Source organism: Struthio camelus, unplaced genomic scaffold (assembly GCF_040807025.1).
Source record: "Struthio camelus isolate bStrCam1 unplaced genomic scaffold, bStrCam1.hap1 HAP1_SCAFFOLD_115, whole genome shotgun sequence".
Taxonomy (NCBI): Eukaryota; Metazoa; Chordata; class Aves; order Struthioniformes; family Struthionidae; genus Struthio; species Struthio camelus.
Genome location: NW_027182707.1, coordinates 87,153 through 107,899, shown reverse-complemented (window position 1 = coordinate 107,899; position 20,747 = coordinate 87,153). Strand labels below are relative to the sequence as shown.

Genomic DNA, 20,747 nt, shown 5'->3' with positions numbered 1-20,747 from the left:
CGTCCGGGTGCCGCCCCCCCCCCTCCCCACTTCCCTGCACCCCAGGGACATAGGTGTCTGGAAGGGGGCCCAGGCGTCCGGGTGTCCCTGTCCGTCCCCCTTCCCCCCCCCCACCCAGGGACCCAGGTGTCCGGGTGCCCTTCCCCCCCCCCGCCCAGGGACCCAGGCGTCCGGGTGTCCTTGCTCCCCACTTCTGGGGGCCCAGGCGTCCGAGCTCCCATCATGCCCTGCTCTAACCCCTAACCACTGCTGCCCTTCTAGAGGGCCCAGGCGTCCGGGTGCCCTCACTCTCCCCCCCCCCACCCACCCAAGGGACCCAGGCATCCGGGTGCCCTCACTCCTCCCCTCACCCACCCAAGGGACCCAGGTGTCCGGGTGCCCTCACTGCCCCCTACAAGGGACCCAGGCGTCCGGGCTCCCATGTTGCCCTGCTCGGCTCCCCAAGGGGACCCAGGCGTCCGGGCTCCCAGCAGGCTCTGCGAGCTGGAGGTTAACGAGCTATAATTAACCGGGGTTGGGGGGGACGTGACTCACACGCTCGGGCACCCACGGGGCACGGCCCGGATGCCTGGGTCCCTTTCGGGGCACGGCCCGGACGCCTGGGTCCTTCATCTCCCCCAAGTCACCTTGGGGGCTCAGGTAAGAGAGAGGGGACGAGGCCGGCCCGGACGCCTGGGTCCCTTTGAGGTGGCCTGGACGCCGGGGCCCCTTTTGGGGTAGTGGGTCAAGGCCTGGACGCCTGGGTCCCTTTGAGGTGGCCCGGACGCCTGGGTCCCTTTTGGGGTGCTGGGTCAATGCTGTGACACCCGGACGCCTGGGTCCCTTTGGGGTGGCCCGGACGCCGGGGCCCCTTTTGGGGTAGTGGGTCAAGGCCCGGATGCCTGGGTCCCTTTCGGGATGTCCTGGACACCTGGGTCCCTTTGAGGTGGCCCGGACACCTGGGTCCCTTTTGGGGTGCTGGGTCAAGGCCTGGACGCCTGGGTCCCTTTGGGGTGTCCCGGACACCTGGGTCCTTTTTGGGGTGCTGGGTCAAGGCCTGGACTCCTGGGTCCCTTTGGGGTGTCCCGGACACCTGGGTCCTTTTTGGGGTGCTGGGTCAAGGTCTGGACTCCTGGGTCCCTTTGGGGTGTCCCGGACACCTGGGTCCCTTTGAGGTGGCCCGGACGCCGGGGCCCCTTTTGGGGTAGTGGGTCAAGGCCTGGACGCCTGGGTCCCTTTGAGGTGGCCCGGACGCCTGGGTCCCTTTTGGGGTGCTGGGTCAATGCTGTGACACCCGGACGCCTGGGTCCCTTTGGGGTGTCCTGGACACCTGAGTCCCTTTTGGGGTGCTGGGTCAAGGCTGTGACACCCGGACACCTGGGTCCCTTTTAGGGTGGTGGGTCGAGGCCCGGACGCCTGGGTCCCTTCTCCTTGGCACAGGAAAGTGGTGTTGGTGGTGGGGGGGGGATGTTGGCACCCGGACACCTGGGTCCTCTGCGAAGGGGGAAGGAAGTGGGCTCGGCTGGGCGCGAGCGGGGGAGGCAGCTGGGAACCCGGACGCCTGGGTCCCTGCTGCCTCAGAGGGGTGGGGAGGAAGTTGGCCCTGGGTTAAACCCGGACGCCTGGGTCCCTTCCCCTTGGCGCGCATGGGTCCTTCCTGGACTCCTGGGTCCCTCCAAGATGCCTAGGTCCCCCCCCTGCAGGACACTTGGGCCCCCCAGGACACCTGGGCCCCCTCACTGATTCATCCCTGCCCTGACCAGGCCTCGGTGCTGCCGAAATGCGGCTCTTCCTCATCCTCCTCTTCCTCCCAGGTAGCGACCCCCGGACACTTGGGTCCTCTAAAGGGTGGTGGGGCTGAAGGGGTTGGAGTTGGGTCACCTGGATGCCTGGGTCCCCTGTGGTGGTGGGGGTTGGATGTCTGGGGCACTGGTTGGAGGGTGTGGGGGGGTTCTCCCGGACGCCTGGGTCCCCTCCCTGGACACCTGAGTCCCCGGTGGGGTTGCAACGGGGAGGTTGGAAGCTCCCGGACGCCTGGGTCCCCAGTGGGGTTGCAATGGGGAGGTTGGAAGCTCCCGGATGCCTGGGTCCCCAGTGGGGTTGCAATGGGGAGGTTGGAAGCTCCCGGATGCCTGGGTCCCTGGTGGGGTTGCAATGGGGAGGTTGGAAGCTCCCGGACGCCTGGGTCCCCGGTGGGGTTGCAATGGGGAGGTTGGAAGTTCCCGGACGCCTGGGTCCCCAGTGGGGTTGCAATGGGGAGGTTGGAAGCTCCCGGACGCCTGGGTCCCCAGTGGGGTTGCAATGGGGAGGTTGGAAGCTCCCGGATGCCTGGGTCCCTCCCCGGACACCTGGGTCCCCGGTGGGGTGGCAATGGGGAGGTTGGAAGCTCCCGGACGCCTGGGTCCCCGGTGGGGTTGCAATGGGGAGGTTGGAAGTTCCCGGACGCCTGGGTCCCCAGTGGGGTTGCAATGGGGAGGTTGGAAGCTCCTGGATGCCTGGGTCCCTCCCCGGACACCTGGGTCCCCGGTGGGGTGGCAATGGGGAGGTTGGAAGCTCCCGGACGCCTGGGTCCCCGGTGGGGTTGCAATGGGGAGGTTGGAAGCTCCCGGACGCCTGGGTCCCCGGTGGGGTTGCAACGGGGGGGATGCAGCCAGCCGGACGCCTGGGCCCCCCACCATCCCCTTGGCGAGCCCTAGGCGGACGCCCGGCTGGCCGGCAGGCTCGCCGGGTTGGCCGGCGCGGCGGGGCAGCTGCGGGCCGCCGGTGCGGGCGCCGCAGGCGGTGACGGCGGTGGCGGGCTCGTGCGCCCTGCTGCCCTGCCGCTTCGAGCTCTGCCTGGCCCCCGGCGCCCGGCTCCGCTCGCTCCGCTGGTACCGGGGCGCCGCCTTCGACCGCCGGCTCGGCGACTTCGCCGGCCCCATCGTGGCCGCCTTGGGCGACGGGGCCGTCGGCGGCCGCGACGACGTCGCCGCCCGGGCCGAGTTTTGGGGCGACCCGGACGGGAACTGCAGCCTGCTGCTGCGCGACCTGCGGGCGGCCGACGCCGGCCTCTACGGCCTCCGGCTGGTGGCCAACGGCAGCCGCGGCGCTAGCAGCCTCCGCTGGATGCACAACCTCAGCCTCATCGTCACCGGTAAGGGCCCAGGCGTCCGGGACGCCCTCGGTCAGCCCTTTCGCTCCTTGGGGATGGGAAAGGACCCAGGCGTCCGGGTCCTTTGCCCTCCCCGTAGCCCCACATGACCTATAGCCCTATAAGACCCCATAGCCCTATACGCCTGTACGCCCCATGATCCCCCTTATTCCCCCTTATTTTGCCCCATTCCCACTTATTCTACCCCCATTCCCCCTTATTCTACCCCCATTCCCCCTTATTCCCCCCTTATTCCCCTTTATTCCCCCCATTCTGCCCCATTCCCCATGTGTTCCCCCTTTAATACCCCTGTTCCCCCCATTCCCCCTCTATTCCCCCATTCCTCTTTATTCCCCCTTATTCCCCCTTTATTCCCCCTTATTCCCCCTATTCCCCCTCTATTCCCCTATTCCCCCCTCTATTCCCCCCTTATTTCCCCTCTATTCCCCTATTCCCCCTTTATTCCCCCCTTATTCTCCCTTATTCCCCCCTATTTCCCCTTATTCCCCGTTACACCCCCTTATTCCCCCCTTATTCCCCCCATTCCCCTTCTATTCCCCACTTATTCCCCCTTATTCCCTCCTTATTCCCTCCTTATACCCCCATTACTGCTTATTCTTCCTTATTCCCCCCTATTCCCCTCTATTCCCCCTATTCCCCCTTATTCCCCCTTCTCCCCCCTATTACCCCCTATTTCCCCTTTATTTCCCCTTATTCCCCATCTATTCCCCTCTATTCCCCCCTTATTCCCCCTATTCACCACTTATTCCCCCTTATTCCCCCCATTGCTGCTTATTCCTCCCTATTCCCCCCTTATTCCCCCATTTCCCCTTATTCCCCCCTTATTCCCCCCTATTCCCCCCTATTCCCCCTTATTCCCCCCTTCTTCCTCCATTACCCCCATTCCCCCCTTATTCCCCCCTTATTCCCCTCTATTGCCCCCTATTCCCCCCTATTCCCCCCTATTCCCCCCTATTCTCCCCTATTCCCCCCATTCTCCCCTATTCTCCCCTATTCTCCCCTATTCCCCCTATTTCCCCCCACTCCCCCCACGCTCACCACCCCCTCCCTGTTTCCCCCCCACCCCCCACAGAGACGCCCCCGGCCCCCCACCTCCAGCCGCCCCCGGACCCCCTCCTCGAGGGCCACCCGGCCCAGGTGGGCTGCTGGCTGCCCCCCGCCTGCCCCGCCGCCCGCCCCCCGCGCCTCGCCTGGGACGGCCCCGCCGCCCACCTGGCCCAAGCCCTCGGCGACCGAGCCCGCCCTTGGGGACCCCCGCCCGCCCCCGACCAGCCCCCCGACGCACCCCCGGCCCTCGGCACCCTCCTGCCCCTGACCGCCCCGACCTGGCGCTTGGACGGCGCCCGCCTCGACTGCCTCCACCTGGACCCCCACGGCCGGACCCTGGCCAACGCCTCCCTCCTGCTCCGCGTCCGCTGTGAGAGACCCCCCGGGGGGTCCCTAGGGCGACCTAGGGGGCTTGGGGGTCCCTAGGGGGGTATTGGGGGTCCCTAGGGGTGACCTGGGGGGTATTGGGGTCCCTAGGGAGTTATTGGGGTCCCTAGGGGCATGTTGGGGATCCCTAGGGGTGACCTAGGGGGGTTTTGGGGTCCCTAGGGTGGTATTGGGGGTCCCTAGGGGCATGTTGGGGATCCCTAGGGGTGACGTAGGGGGGTTTTGGGGTCCCTAGGGAGTTATTGGGGTCCCTAGGGGCGTGTTAGGGGTCCCTAGGGGTGACCTAGGGGGGTTTTGGGGTCCCTAGGGTGGTATTGGGGGTCCCTAGGGGTGGGTTAGGGGTCCCTAGGGGTGATCTAGGGGGGTTTTGGGGTCCCTAGGGTGGTATTGGGGGTCCCTAGGGGTGGGTTAGGGGTCCCTAGGGGTGACCTACGGGGGTATTGGGGTCCCTAGGGGTGACCTAGAGGGGTATTGGGGTCCCTAGGGGAGCCCTAGGGGGGATATTGGGGTCCCTAGGGGGGTATTGGGGTCCCTAGGGTGACCTAAGGGGGTATTGGGGTCCCTAAGGGGGTATTGGGGTCCCTAGGGGTGCCCTGGATGGGTATTGGGGTCCCTAGGGTGACCTAAGGGGGTATTGGGGTCCCTAGGGGGGTATTGGGGTCCCTAGGGGTGCCCTGGGTGGGTATTGGGGTCCCTAGGGTGACCTAGAGGAGTATTGGGGTCCCTAGGGGAGCCCTAGGCAGGGTATTGGGGTCCCTAGGCAGGGTATTGGGGTCCCTAGGGTGACCTAAGGGAGTATTGGGGTCCCTAGGGGAGCCCTAGGTGGGGTATTGGGGTCCCTAGGGTGACCTAAGGGGGTATTGGGGTCCCTAGGGGGGTATTGGGGTCCCTAGGGGTGCCCTGGGTGGGTATTGGGGTCCCTAGGGTGACCTAAGGGGGTATTGGGGTCCCTAGGGGGGTATTGGGGTCCCTAGGGGTGCCCTGGATGGGTATTGGGGTCCCTAGGGGGGTATTGGGGTCCCTCTGGGTGCCCTGCAGGGGTTAGGGACCCACCAGGTTCCTATGGAGGTCCCCAAGGGGGGGCTTTTGGTGGGGGGTGGGGTCTCCATGGGGAGCTTGAGGTGGGGGGAGGGGATCCTAGGGGTGATGGATGTCCTGACCCCCCCAACCCCCGCTCCCCCCAAAACAGACGCCCCGCGGGACCCCCGCGTGGAGGTCTCGCCACCCACCCCGGTCCTCGAGGGCCAGGAGGTGACGCTGAGCTGCCGGCTGACGGCCAACCCCCCGCCCTACACCCACCTCTGGACCCGGGATGGGCAACCCCTACCCCAGAGCGGGGCCCAGCTCCGCCTGACGCCCGCCCGCCCGGAGGACCGCGGCACCTACCGCTGCCAGGCCAGCAACACCTTGGGCACCGCCGCCTCGTCCGACCTCTTCCTCGACGTCTACTGTGAGCCGGGGCCGGGCGGCGGTGGGGAGACAGGCGGCGGCGCGGGGTGTGATGAGGTCCCAGCTGCCTGTAGGCTCAGGAGGACACCGGGTGTCCATCGACCTCCAGCTCCTTCCCATGGCTGCCTGTAGGTTCAAGGAGACACCAGGTGTCCATCAACCCCCGCCTCCTTCCCATAGCTGCCTGTAGGCTCAGGAGGACACCAGGTGTCCATCAACCCCCAGCTCCTTCCCACCACTACCTGTAGGTTCAAGGAGGACACCAGGTGTCCATCAACCCCTGACTCTTTCCCATGGCTGCCTGTAGGCTCAGGAGGACACCAGGTGTCCATCAACCCCCGACTCCTTCCCATGGCTGCCTGTAGGCTCAGGAGGACACCAGGTGTCCATCAACCCCCGCCTCCTTCCCATGGCTGCCTGTAGGCTCAGGAGGACACCAGGTGTCCATCAACCCCCAGCTCCTTCCCATGGCTGCCTGTAGGTGTCCATCAACCCCCGCCTCCTTCCCATGGCTGCCTGTAGGCTCAGGAGGACACCAGGTGTCCATCAACCCCCAGCTCCTTCCCATGGCTGCCTGTAGGTGTCCATCAACCCCCGCCTCCTTCCCATGGCTGCCTGTAGGCTCAGGAGGACACCAGGTGTCCATCAACCCCCGACTCCTTCCCATGGCTGCCTGTAGGTTCAAGGAGACACCAGGTGTCCATCAACCCCCCGTCCCTTCCCACGGCTGCCTGTAGGCTCAGGAGGACTTCGGGTGTCCATCAACCCCTGATTCCTTCCCACCACTACTTGTAGGTTCAGGAGGACACCAGGTGTCCATCAACCCCTGACTCCTTCCCACCACTACTTGTAGGTTCAGGAGGACACCAGGTGTCCATCAACCCCCAACTCCTTCCCATGGCTGCCTGTAGGTTCAAGGAGACACCAGGTGTCCATCGACCCCCGGTTCCTTCCCATGGCTGCCTGTAGGCTCAGGAAGACGCCGGGTGTATTAGAGCTCCCCACCACAGGCTTTGGGTGCTGGGGTGGGGGAAAGCGGGTGCCACCCTGACCCCATCACCCCCCCGCCAAACAGACGCCCCGCGTGACCCCCGCGTGGTGGTCTCGCCACCCGCCCCAGCCCTCAAGGGCCAGGAGGTGACGCTGAGCTGCCGGGTGATGGCCAACCCCCTGCCCTACACCCACCTCTGGACCCGGGATGGGCAACCCCTACCCCAGAGCGGGGCCCAGCTCCGCCTGACGCCCGCCCGCCCGGAGGACCGCGGCACCTACCGCTGCCAGGCCAGCAACACCTTGGGCACCGCCGCCTCGTCCGACCTCTTCCTCGACGTCTACTGTGAGCCGGGGCCGGGCGGCGGTGGGGAGACAGGCGGCGGCGCGGGGTGTGATGAGGTCCCAGCTGCCTGTAGGCTCAAGAGGACACCAGGTGTCCATCGACCTCCAGCTCCTTCCCATGGCTGCCTGTAGGTTCAAGGAGGACACCAGGTGTCCATCAACCCCCGGCTCCTTCCCATGGCTACCTGTAGGTTCAAGGAGGACACCAGGTGTCCATCAACCCCTGACTCCTTCCCATGGCTGCCTGTAGGCTCAGGAGGACACCGGGTGTCCATTGACCTCCAGCTCCTTCCCATGGCTGCCTGTAGGTTCAAGGAGGACTTCGGTTGTCCATCAACCCCCAGCTCCTTCCCACCACTACTTGTAGGCTCAGGAGGACACCAGGTGTCCATCAACCCCCAGCTCCTTCCCATGGCTGCCTGTAGCCTCAGGAAGACACCGACTGTTCCCCCCCCCCGGCCGCTTTCCCATGGGTCTTTTCCTGCCCGTCCCTGCAGACCCGCCCCACGGTGCCACCTTGGAGGCTCTGACCCCGCTGCCGGCGCTGTCGGGGACCCGGGTGACGTTACGTTGTACCTTGGGGCCGGCCCGGCCGGATCCCAGCCCGACCGTCCATTGGCTTCGCGACGGGCGCCTCGACACCGACACCGCCAGTCCCACGCTGAGTTTTGAGGCTGCCCCGGCCCGGGCCGGTTCCTACAGCTGCGAGGGTCGCAACGTCGCCGGGGCCGCCCGCTCCCTGCCGCTGGCCGTCGAAATCTGGTGTGAGTGTCCCCTCCTTCCACCTCCTGACCTCCCCATTCCCCCCCTCCACGGCGGTTTCCAGTCCCCCCCCTCTTCTGACGGTTTCCAGCCCCCTCCATGGCGGTTTCAAGGCTCCCCTCAATGTGAGTTTTGAGGTCCCCCGTCAGTTTCCATCTCCCTGTGTCGGTTTCGAGGTTCCCGTGTCAGTTTCAGGCCCCCCCCCCCCGTGTCAGTTTCGCTGTCCACCATGTCTCTCTTAAAATTCCCATATTGGTTTCGAGATTCCCCAGGTCAGTTTTAAGGTCCTTTTGTCAGTTTCATGGTCCCTTCCAGGTCACTTTGGAGGCCCCTTGTGTCAGTTTTTGAATCCTTATGTCAGTTTCAAGGCACCCCCCCATGTTAGTTTCAGGGTCCCTGTGTCAGGTTCAGGTGTCTCCATGTTGGTTTTGGCCCCCATCCCCCACCCCCGCCATCAGTTTCAGGTTCCCCATGTCAATTTTGAGGTTTCCCCATTTAAGTTTCACACCCCTGTAGCAGTTCCCTATGGCAGTTTCAAGCCCTGCCATAGCAGTTCCCTATGGTGGTTTTGAGCTCCTCCCACCCCCGTGGCAGTTTCAGGTTCCTCAGCCCTGACAGCAGTTTCACGCTCCCACCATAGCAATTCCTTATGTCAGTTTCAAGTCCTATTATCCTAAATTACAGTTTTGAGCCCCTCAAAAGCACTTTCCAGTGACAGTTTCAAGGCCCCCCCCCACGGCAGTTTTGGCCCCGCCCTTCCTCAGTGGTGTTTTCTAGCCCCCCCATAACAGTTCTCAATGGTGATTTTGAGCCCACTCTCCCCGTTGACGAAGGTAGTGGCTCCTGTAGTGATTCCCAATGGCAGTTTCATGCCCCCCATAGCGGTTTCAAGCCCCCCCATCCCCAGTAGAGGGTTTCAGCCCCCCATAGTGATTCCCAATGGCAGTTTCAAGCCCCCTCTCCACAATGGCAGTTTCAAGCCTGCCCCTCCCCAACAGTCATTTGCTCCCAATGGTGGTTTGGAGCCTCCCCATGGTGGTTTCAGGTCTTCCATCCCTTTTGGTGGTTTCAAAGCCATTCATAGTGGTTCCCAATGGTGGTTTTAAGCCCCCCCACCCATCCACAGTTGTGGCTTCAAGCCCTCTATATCAGCTCCTGGTGGTGGTTTCATTCCCACCCCCCCAATTAGTTTCCATTGGTGGTTTTGAGTCTCCCCATCCCCAGCACAGCGGTTTCTAGGCCCCCCCATGCCCATTCCTAGCGGCAGTTTCTATCCCCCCGCACATCCCAGGGTGGATACGCCCCCCCCAACCTCCGCTTCCATCCCCCAGCGGTGGTTTCTAGGCCCCCCCCTCCCCAAAAAGCGGTTTCTCCCCCCCCCCGGCTGGTGGCAGCGGCGGTTTCGAGCGCCGCCGGGGGCGGCAGTCCCCCCGCAGGCGGTGCAGGTGGAGCAGTGGCCCGGAGGGGCGGTGGCGGCCGGCCGGCCGGTGCGGTTGCGATGCGTCTGGGCCGGGGCCCGGCCGCCCGTGGCCGCCGTCGCCTGGTTCAAGGAGGGGCGGCCGCTGGCCCCCGCCGGCCCCGAACTGCCGCTGGCCCCCGTCAGCCCCCCGGACGCCGGCGCTTACGCCTGCGAGGCCCAAAACGCCGCCGGGCGGGCGCGCAGCCCCCCCACCCACCTCCAGGTCCTCTGTGAGTAACCACCCCCAAAATCCAACCTGGGAGCGGGAGGTGTGAGGAAGGGGAGAGGGGGGGCCCAGGCGTCCGGGAAGGGCCCAGGTGTCCAGGCGTGGGAGGTGGCTGGGGGGAACCCAGGTGTCCGGGAGGGACCCAGGTGTCTAGGAGGGGCCCAGGCATCCGGGGAGGGCCCAGGCATCCGGAAAGGGCCTAGGTGTCCAGGTGGGGCCCAGGCGACCAGGAGGGGCCCAGGCATCCGGGGGGCCCAGGTGTCCGAGAGGGGCCCAGGTGTCCAGGAGGGTCCCCCCAAGCCACCTCCCAAGGGGCCCAGGTGTCCGGGAGGGACCCAGGTGTCCGGGTGGGACCCCTGAGCCACCTTCCAAGGGGCCCAGGTGTCCGGGTGGGACCCAGGTGTCCGGGTGGGACCCAGGTGTCTGGGTGGGGACCCAGGTGTCCGGGAGGGACCAAGGTGTCCGGGAGGGACCCAGGCATCCGGGGAGGGACCCAGGTGTCTGGGAGGGGCCCAGGCGTCCGGGTGGGACCCCCGAGCCACCACACCAAGGGACCCAGGTGTCCGGGAGGGACCCAGGCGTCCGGGGAGGGACCCAGGTGTCTGGGAGGGGCCCAGGTGTCTGGGAGGGGCCCAGGCATCCAGGAAGGGCCCAGGCATCCGGGTGGGGACCCAGGTGTCCGGGTGGGACCCCCGAGCCACCACACCAAGGGGCCCAGGTATCCGGGAGGGACCCAGGCGTCCAGGCGCCCCCTCGAAGAGGGACCCGGGCGTCCGGGCGCTGACGCTGGGCGCAGACGGGCCGCAGGAGGTGGAGCTGGTGCCGGAGCCGGGGCCGACGGTGATGGAGGCGGCCGACGTGGTCCTGAGGTGCCGAGCGGCCGCCTGGCCCCCACCCGCCGCCTTCGAGTGGTTCCGCGACGGGCGACGCCTGGGTTGGGCCCCCCAGGACCTCTGGGTGCTGCAGGCCGTGGGGACCCAGGCGTCCGGGCGCTACCGCTGCCGCGCCAACAACACCCTCGCCTCCGCCGACTCGCCTGAGGTCACCATCACGGTCTACTGTAAGGGGCCCAGGCGTCCGGGAGCCTCATGTTGACCTTCATCCCTAGGGACCCAGGCGTCCGGGTGGGCTGGGGGGGGGGGGGCCCAGGTGTCTAAGAACCTTCCTTTGATCCTCTTCACCCCTGGGGACTTAGGCATCTGGGTCAGCCTAAGGTGGACCCAGGTGTTGGGTTGGGCTCAGGAGGACCCAGGTGTCCATGTTGGCCTAAGGTGGACCCAGGTGTTGGGTTGGGCTCAGGATGACCCAGGTGTCCGTGTTGGCCTAAGGTGGACCCAGGCGTCCAGGAGGGGCTCAGGATGACCCAGGTGTCCATGTTGGCCTAAGGTGGACCCAGGTGTTGGGTTGAGCTCAGGACGACCCAGGTGTCCGTGTTGGCCTAAGGTGGACCCAGGCGTCCAGGAGGGGCTCAGGAGGACCCAGGTGTCCATGTTGGCCTAAGGTGGACCCAGGCGTCCAGGAGGGGCTCAGGAGGACCCAGGTGTCCATGTTGGCCTAAGGTGGACCCAGGTGTTGGGTTGGGCTCAGGATGACCCAGGTGTCCGTGTTGGCCTAAGGTGGACCCAGGCGTCCAGGAGGGGCTCAGGATGACCCAGGTGTCCATGTTGGCCTAAGGTGGACCCAGGCGTCCAGGAGGGGCTCAGGAGGACCCAGGTGTCCATGTTGGCCTAAGGTGGACCCAGGCAGCGGGTTGGGCTCAGGATGACCCAGGCGTTGGGTTGGGCCAGGTAGGACCTTGGTGTCTGGGTCAGGTTGGAGAGGACCCAGGCATCCGGCTTGGCCTAAGATGGACCTAGGTGGGCTGGGGAGCACCCAGGTGTCTGGGTTGGGCTTGAGAGGACCCAGGCATCCGGGTGGCCTCTCTCCCCCTGCAGACTCGACCGCCACCATCTTGTGGAAAACCTTCCTGGGCCTCGGCGTGGGGCTGGGCTCCCTCCTGCTGCTGGGCACCCTCGGGTGCTGCCTGCACCGCCGGTGAGCCCCGGGGCCCAGGCGTCCGGGAGGGACCCAAGCGTCTAGGGAGAGCCAGGTGTCCACCCAGGTGTCTGGGGTGGACCCAGGTGTCCTGGAGGGACCTAGGCCTCCAGGAAGGCCCAGGTGTCCGGGAGGGACCCAAGCGTCTGGGAGGGACCCAAGCGTCCGGGGAAGGACCCAGGCGTCCGGGGAAGGACCCAGGCGTCCGAGTGTCCCCACAGGTGGCGTCGGGTGGCGGCGGACGAGGAGCCGGTCGTGGAGCCATCAGGGACCTTCTTCCTCCGCAATAAGAAGGTACCTGACCCCCCCCCCCCTCCCCAACCCTACCCCGGACGCCTGGGTCCTTCCCGGACGCCTGGGTCCCTCTGGGCTCCTTGTGGTGCTCCACGGAGGTGACATCTCAGCCCGGACACCTGGGTCCCCCTCGGCAGCCCCGGACAGCTGGGTCCCCGGAGGGTCCCACCGATGCCACCCTGAGTTACTCATCGCTGCTCTTCCCCTCTGGCTGCTCGTCGGGGACCGGGACCAGGTAACACACCCCACCCATGGGTCACCTTGTCCCCGGGGGCCCAGGCATCCGGGTGATCTACCCTGTCTCTGTCCCCTCTGCTAGGTTGCGAGGGGACACCGTGGTCTACAGTGTCCTCAAGAGGAGCCAGGGGGGCGCCAAGGTACCACTGTGTCCCTCCATGTCCCCATGTCCCTCCATGACCCCACCATGTTCTCCATGTCCCCCATGTTCTCCCTGTCCCTTCATGACACCATGTCCCCCATGTTCTCCATGTCCCTCCATGACCATGTCCCTACCATGTCCCCCATGTCCCTTCATGTCCCCCATGTCCCCCCATGTCCCTCCATGTCCCCCATGTTCTCCATGTCCTCCATGTCCCTCCGTTTCCCCTCCATGTCCCCTGGTTGTCCCCGAGTCCCATGTCCCCTCATCACCCCTATGTCACCCCCACGTCCCCGCGTCCCCGTCCGATGCTGCCTGTGTCCCCACAGGCCACTGAGGGGCCCGACTACGAGAACGTCCATCCCGGCCAGAGCGATGGGGACGGGAACCGGGAAGGGACCCTGCTCTACGCTGCCCTGGCCCTGTCCTCGCCGGGGACGCCACAGGGACGCTGCGTGGACACCAGGGAGGCCGAGGACACCGTGGAGTACGCGGCCCTGCGCCACTGACGGACACGGGGGCACGGGGGACGTTCGGGGAAGACAGGGGGATAACGGGGACACGGCCACCGCGAGGACACGGGGGGGGGGATGGTGACACCGGGCCCATAAGGACACACAAGGACATGGGGATGCCGGGCCACAGGGACATAGTGGGGGAAGAGGGTCATCAGGATTTGGCCACCATGGAGCGGGGATAAGGGGACAGATTGGGGGGGGGCACGGCCACGGGGACATGGGGACACCATGGGACCACAGGAGGATGGTGACACCGGGGGCGGGTGAGCATGACCACCAGGACCCTGCCATCACCAGGACCTGGGACATTAGGATATGGGGACAAGGCCGCTATGGGGACACAGGGAGGTGGTGACATGGGGACATGGCCACCTTGGGGACCAGGGGACAAGGATTTGGGGACAAGGGGACCATAGGGACATAGCCGCCATGAGGACCTAGCGGGCATAAGGACATAGCTGACACGGGGACATGGCCACCACGGGGCCATCGGGACCCCCCCCCCCCGGGGACCTGGCTACTGTGGGAACATGGCCACCGCGGGGGACACGCCAACGCTGCCATGGGAGGACACGCAAGGAAGATGCCAACGCTGCCATGGGGGACACGCAAGGACAGGGTTGTGGCCACAAGCATCCTGGGGACACGGCCACCACCATGGGGGGGGGCCGTGGAAGGACACAGCTAGGGACAGGCCATGGCCACCGTGGGGACTTGCAAGGACGTGGCTGGAGACACAGCTGGGACATGCCACGGCCACCGTGGGGACATGCCACAGCCAGCGTGGGGACACGCATGGGCACGGACAGGGACACGCCACCACCACTGCATGGACACGCCTGGGACATGCCACAGCCAGCACGGGGACACGCATGGGCACGGACAGGGACACGCCTAGGACAAGCTACAGCCGCTGCGGGAACACGCCTAGGACACGCCACAGCCAGCATGGGGACACGCATGGACATGGAAAGGGACACGCCTGGGACATGCCACAGCCAACATGGGGACACGCCAGGGACACAGATCCACGCGTGTGCCCCAGGCATGGCTCAATAGAGCCCGGACACCTGGGTCCTCTCCCCGGGGTGGGGGAGGGGAAGGGAAGGACAGACACCGATGGCCTGAGGGACCCAGGTGTCCGGGTCGGGGGGAGGGGCAGGGGGTGCTGGAGGGACCCAGGCATCCGGGCCTGGAAAAGCCCCCTCCCACCAATAAAGGTCACTGGCTGGGTTAGTCGCTCGTGTGTTGACCCGGACGCCTGGGCCCCCTGGGCGCCCCCAGATGCCTGAGGCCATGGTAGGCTGGGGAGGGGCAACCAGCTGTTGGGTCTCCCCGGACACCTGGGTCCATCGACGGTGCGGGGAGGGGCACCCGGTTGAGTCAGCTTGGGTCGGATCAGGCTGAGATGAGTTGGGTCGACTGAGTGGAGTTGGCCTGAGCTGAGTCGGGTTGGGTCGAGCTGAGTCGGGTTGGGTCGAGCTGAGTCGGGTTGGGTCGAGCTGAGTCGGGTTGGGCTGGGATGAGTTGAGCTGGCTTGAGCTGAGTCAAGCTGGGCTGAGCAGTTGAGTTGGGCTGGGATGAGTTGAGCTGGCTTGAGCTGAGTCAAGCTGGGCTGAGCAGTTGAGTTGGGCTGGGATGAGTTGAGCTGGCTTCAGCTGAGTCAAGCTGGGCTGAGCAGTTGAGTTGGGCTGGGATGAGTTGAGCTGGCTTGAGCTGACTCCAGTTGGGCTGAGTCGAGGTGGCTTGAGCAGTTGAGTTGGGCTGGGATGAGTTGAGCTGGCTTGAGCTGAGTCAAGTTGGGCTGAGCAGTCGAGTTGGGCTGGGATGAGTTGAGCTGGCTTGAGCTGACTCCAGTTGGGCTGGGATGAGTTGAGCTGGCTTGAGCTGACTCCAGTTGGGCTGGGATGAGTTGAGCTGGCTTGAGCTGACTCCAGTTGGGCTGAGCAGTTGAGTTGGGCTGGGATGAGTTGAGCTGGCTTGAGCTGAGTCAAGTTGGGCTGAGCAGTCGAGTTGGGCTGGGATGAGTTGAGCTGGCTTGAGCTGACTCCAGTTGGGCTGGGATGAGTTGAGCTGGCTTGAGCTGAGTCAAGCTGGGCTGAGCAGTTGAGTTGGGCTGGGATGAGTTGAGCTGGCTTGAGCTGACTCCAGTTGGGCTGAGTCGAGGTGGCTTGAGCAGTTGAGTTGGGCTGGGATGAGTTGAGCTGGCTTGAGCTGAGTCAAGTTGGGCTGAGCAGTCGAGTTGGGCTGGGATGAGTTGAGCTGGCTTGAGCTGACTCCAGTTGGGCTGGGATGAGTTGAGCTGGCTTGAGCTGACTCCAGTTGGGCTGAGTCAAGCTGGGCTGAGCAGTTGAATTGGGCTGGGATGAGTTGAGCTGGCTTGAGCTGAGTCAAGTTGGGCTGAATCGAGTTGGCTTGAGCAGTTGAGTTGGGCTGAGTCAGGTTGGGCTGAGTCAGGTTGGGCTGAGTCAGGTTGGGCTGAGTCAGGTTGGGCTGAGTCAGGTTGGGTCGGTTTGGGTTACCGAGCTGGGTCAGGCTAGGCTGAGTTCAGTCAGATTGGGATGAGTTGATTCGAGTCGCGTCGGGTTCAGCCGAGCTGAGGAGCCCCATTAAGATGGGCTGAACAGAGTCAAGAGGGGTTGGGTTGAGCCGAGCTGGGCTGGGACGAGCTGCGTCCAATGGCGTTGGGGTCGAGTCAGGCTGGGTTCAGCTGACTTGGGTTGAGTCCAGTTGGGTTGAGTCGAGTTCGGTTGACTCGAGTTGGGCTGGATTGAGCTGAGCAGAGCTGAGGTGCCGGGTAGACTTGCGTTGAGCTGAGCTAAGAGTTGGGTTGAGCCCAATTGGGTTAAGTGAGGTTTAGTCAAGTTGATGAGGGTCGAGTCAAGCTGGAATGAGTCGAGTTGAGTTGCGTTGGGTTGAACTGAGTCAAGTTGGGTCGAGTTGGGTCATCTTGGCCCCACCATGGAGCCACCTCCTTCAGGACCTCCCCAGGTGCCACCATCTCTTGACCGAGACCTTCCCGCTCCTTAGGAGGGGGCTCATTTGGCTTTAATTGGGGAGGGGGGAGACAACTTTGGGGGGGGGTGTCCCACTTTTGGGGGGAGGGTACCAGGTTTAGAAATGCCACCAGGAGCCTCCATCCTGCTTCAGGGACCTCGCACCAGGGGCAGAGCCAGGGTTAGGAAGGGGCCCGGACACCTGGGTCCTCTCCTGGTTGGAGTGGGTCCAGGTGGGAGAAAGGGGGAGTTGGGATGGGAACCCGGACGCCTGGGCCCTGGGGTCCCCGGGGTGCATCGCTGGTGCCTCCAACATCTCCAAAGTCTGCAGATCTCCAGGGCCTGCCAAGATCTCCAGGACCTTCAAGGCCTCTGATGTCCTCCAATGTCTCCAGCGACCCTGAGGTCTTCAGGACCTCCAGGCACTTCAGTGTCCCCATGGGCTCCACCATCCCCAAGGGTCTCCACCATCCCCGAGGTCCCCAGGACCTCTCCTATCCTCAAGGGTCTCCAGGACCTCCACCATCCACAAGGGTCTCCACCACACTCACAGTCACCAGGACCTCCACCATCCACAAGGGTCACCAGGACCTCCACCATCCCCGGGGTCTCCACCACACTCAAGGTCACCAGGACCTCCACCATCCCCAAGGGTCACCAGGACCTCCACCATCCACAAGGGTCTCCACCACACTCAAGGTCACCAGGACCTCCACCATCCCCAAGGGTCTCCACCATCCTCAAGGGTCACCAGGACCTCCACCATCCACAAGGGTCTCCACCACACTCACGGTCACCAGGACCTCCACCATCCACAAGGGTCACCAGGACCTCCACCATCCCCGGGGTCTCCACCATCCTCAAGGGTCACCAGGACCTCCACCATCCCCGGGGTCTCCACCACACTCACGGTCACCAGGACCTCCACCATCCCCAAGGGTCTCCACCATCCACAAGGGTCTCCAGGACCTCCACCATCCCCGGGGTCTCCACCATCCACAAGGGTCTCCACCACACTCACAGTCACCAGGACCTCCACCATCCCCAAGGGTCTCCAAGACCTCCACCATCCCCGGGGTCTCCAACCACCCCCAGGATCTCCAGGACCTCCACCAACCCCTGCCTGGCACAGCTGGGGCTGCCCCTCCTCAAGCTCTTCCTCCTCTTCTTCCTCTTCCCCGGATGCCTGGGCCCCTCCCCGGACGCCTGGGTCCCCTGTGCATCCCTCTCCACCCAGAAGGGACCCAAGCGTCCGGCCCCTCCCCCCCCCCCAAGGAAGGACTCACTGCCGGCACCAGTCTCAGCCTCAGCTGGTTTTAATGGGACCCACTGGGCTCCTGCCAGGTGGATGCAGGGAGGACCAGTGTTGCCAGTATAACCCCTCCCAGTGCTCCCAGTATAATCCCCCCTTGCCCACTCATACCACCCAGTAACCCCCCCCCCCCAGTGCTCCAACCCAATCCCCCAGTTCTTCCCAGTCCCCCCAGTATGATCCCCCCAGTTCCCCCCCAGTATAATCCCCTGGTCTCTCCCCCCCCAGTGCAACTCCCCAGTTCCCCCAGGTTCCCCCAGTTCATCCCACCCAGTCCCGCCAGTATAACCCCCCAGTTCCCCCCAGTATAACCCCCTCACTCCCTCCCAGTCCAGTCTCCAGTCCCACCACCCAGTTCCTCCCAGTATAACCCCTGCCCCTTCCAGTATAACCCCAGTTCAACCCCCCAGTACCCCCCAGTCCAATCCCCCAGTCCCTCCCAGTATAACCCCCCAGGCCCCTCCCAGTCCCCCCAATATAACCCCCTCCAATCTGCCACCCAGGAGGGGCCCAGGCGTCCGGGACACCCCCTCAATCCCCCCTCCACCCAGGAGGGGCCCAGGCGTCCGGGACACTCCCCCATCCCCCACCCAGGAGGGGCCCAGGCGTCCGGGACACCCCCCCAATCCCCCCCACCCAGGAGGGGCCCAGGCGTCCGGGACACCCCGACCCCACACCCAGGAGGGGCCCAGGCGTCCGGGGAAACCGAGGGGCGGGGGGAGGGACTCACCGAGGAGGAGGAAGAGGAGGAAGGTCGAGCCCCGCATAGCGCCCAGCCGGGACTCCTGGGCCCTTTCCCCTCCCCCACATCCGGGTGGGGGGGGAAATGCAACAGGATGTGGGGGGAGGGGCGTCCGGGGAGCTCAGCCCCGCCCCCACCTCCCACGGCCCCTTGGTGGGGGGGGTGGAGGGGAAGGGGCTCCCGGACGCCTGGGCCCCTCGGTGGGGGGGGGGGGAAGGGGCTCCCGGACGCCTGGGCCCCTCGGACGCCTGGGCCCCTTGGTGATGATGGAAGGGGCTCCCGGACGCCTGGGCCCCTCGGACGCCTGGGCCCCTTGGTGGTGAGGGAAGGGGCTCCCGGACGCCTGGGCCCCTCGGACGCCTGGGCCCCTTGGTGGTGAGGGAAGGGGCTCCCGGACGCCTGGGCCCCTGCACGCAGCAAAACCAAGTCCCTGTTCCCGCCCCCCCGCCGCTTTAAACGAGAAGCCCCGCCCCCTCCCCATCCCCGCCCCCTCATTAGCATACCGCCCCTCCCCTCCGTGCTGGGCTGGGGGGGCCCAGGCGTCCGGGTGCCCCTTGCTCCCTTCCCCCCGCCCCCACCGTCCGCCCCCGCAGCCCTCGGGGGGGGACCCAGGCGTTCCCCGGGCGGGGGGGGGGGGGACTCGCCCGGACGCCTGGGTCCCCGGCGGCTTGCGGGGGCGGCGCAGGTGCGCCCGGACGCCTGGGCCCCCGCGGTCGGCGCTGACTCACCCGGGGCCCCACGTCCCCTCCCCCGCTCCTAAATATACCCCTGCTATAAAACCCGGGGACCCAGGCGTCCGGGCACCCAGTGACACAGGGGACCCAGGCGTCCGGGTCAAGGGACCCAGGCGTCCGGGCACCCAGTGACACAGGGGACCCAGGCGTCCGGGTCAAGGGACCCAGGTGTCCAGGCACCCAGTGACACGACACAGGGGACCCAGGTGTCCGGGACAAGGGACCCAGGCGTCCGGGCACCCAGTGACACCCCATGGACCCAGGAGTCCGGGACTGGGGACCCAGGCGTCCGGGGGTCCAGTGACACAGGGGACCCAGGCATCTGGGACAGGGGGCCCAGGCGTCCGGGGACCCAGTGACACGGTGGACCCAGGCGTCCAGGTCAAGGGACCCAGGTGTCCGGGCACCCAGTGACACCCCAGGGACCCAGGCGTCCGGGGGTCTGGTGACACAGGGGACCCAGGCGTCCGGGTCAAGGGACCCAGGCGTCCGGGAGAGGGGACCCAGGCGTCCGGGCACCCAGTGACACAGGGGACCCAGGCGTCCGGGTCAAGGGACCCAGGCGTCCGGGAGAGGGGACCCAGGCGTCCGGGCACCCAGTGACACAGGGGACCCAGGCGTCCGGGACAGGGGACCCAGGCGTCCGGGGGTCTGGTGACACAGGGGACCCAGGCGTCCGGGAGAGGGGACCCAGGCGTCCGGGGGTCTGGTGACACAGGGGACCCAGGCGTCCGGGTCAAGGGACCCAGGCATCCGGGAGAGGGGACCCAGGCGTCCGGGCACCCAGTGACACAGGGGACCCAGGCGTCCGGGACAGGGGACCCAGGCGTCCGGGGGTCTGGTGACACAGGGGACCCAGGCGTCCGGGTCAAGGGACCCAGGCGTCCGGGGGTCTGGTGACACAGGGGACCCAGGCGTCCGGGAGAGGGGACCCAGGCGTCCGGGGGTCTGGTGACACAGGGGACCCAGGCGTCCGGGTCAAGGGACCCAGGCATCCGGGAGAGGGGACCCAGGCGTCCGGGCACCCAGTGACACAGGGGACCCAGGCGTCCGGGACAGGGGACCCAGGCGTCCGGGGGTCTGGTGACACAGGGGACCCAGGCGTCCGGGTCAAGGGACCCAGGCGTCCGGGAGAGGGGACCCAGGCGTCCGGGCACCCAGTGACACAGGGGACCCAGGCGTCCGGGACAGGGGACCCAGGCGTCCAGGGGTCTGGTGACACAGGGGACCCAGGCGTCCGGGACAGGGGACCCAGGCGTCCGGGGGTCCAGTGACACAGGGGACCCAGGCATCTGGGACAGGGGGCCCAGGCGTCCGGGCACCCAGTGACACAGGGGACCCAGGCGTCCGGGTCAAGGGACCCAGGCGTCCGGGCACCCAGTCACACCCCAGGGACCCAGGCGTCCGGGTCAAGGGACCCAGGCGTCCGGGCACCCAGTGACACCCCAGGGACCCAGGCGTCCGGGTGGCCTCAGCCAGAGATGGGGTGGGGGGAAATAGGGGGAACCAGGACGCCTGGGTCCCCTCTCCCGGACGCCTGGGTCCCCCGTGTCACCGGACCCCCCGGACGCCTGGGTCCCCTCTCCCGGACGCCTGGGTCCCCCGTGTCACCGGACCCCCCCGGACACCTGGGTCCCTGGGGTGACAGCACCATTGGAGGGGATATATCGGGACCCCCGGACGCCTGGGCCCTTCCAGCCGAGGTGGCGCCCCCTAGAGGGGCTCCCCCCCTCCCCCACCTTTACGGTGGCCTGGTTGGGGCGGGGGGAACCCTTAAAGGGCCAGCACGCCCCCCACCCCACCCCAAACCCATCGCCCCGGCAGGGGACACCCTGGGCCGCTGATGACATCACCTGGGGAGGGAGGAAGGGCCCAGGCGTCCGGGCCTTGGCCCCGCCTCGGGTCCTCGTGTCACCTGTCGCCGCGGCGACGCTGGTGGCGTT

At 66.3% G+C, this 20,747-nt stretch overlaps 1 protein-coding gene across 4 annotated transcripts; it reads left to right on the top strand.

Moving 5' to 3' along the window:
* Positions 1–488: 488 nt before the first annotated feature.
* Positions 489–13,994, top strand: CD22 (CD22 molecule). 4 transcript variants are annotated; one of them, XM_068929461.1, is made up of 14 exons: positions 489–639; positions 1,743–1,793; positions 2,809–3,112; positions 4,203–4,547; positions 5,754–6,014; positions 7,089–7,349; positions 7,846–8,112; positions 9,536–9,799; positions 10,592–10,855; positions 11,730–11,829; positions 12,051–12,123; positions 12,234–12,358; positions 12,443–12,500; positions 12,832–13,994. In XM_068929461.1, exons 1-14 carry the CDS (start codon positions 565–567, stop codon positions 13,009–13,011), a joined length of 2,628 nt encoding a protein of 875 aa, XP_068785562.1. In that variant the 5' UTR covers positions 489–564; the 3' UTR covers positions 13,012–13,994. The 4 variants fall into 4 exon arrangements, with proteins under 4 accessions (XP_068785562.1, XP_068785560.1, XP_068785559.1 ...); XM_068929459.1 differs by having other exon boundaries at positions 501–639; positions 1,683–1,793; positions 2,699–3,112; XM_068929458.1 differs by having other exon boundaries at positions 508–639; positions 1,660–1,793; positions 2,699–3,112.
* The last annotated feature ends 6,753 nt before the right edge of the window (positions 13,995–20,747 follow it).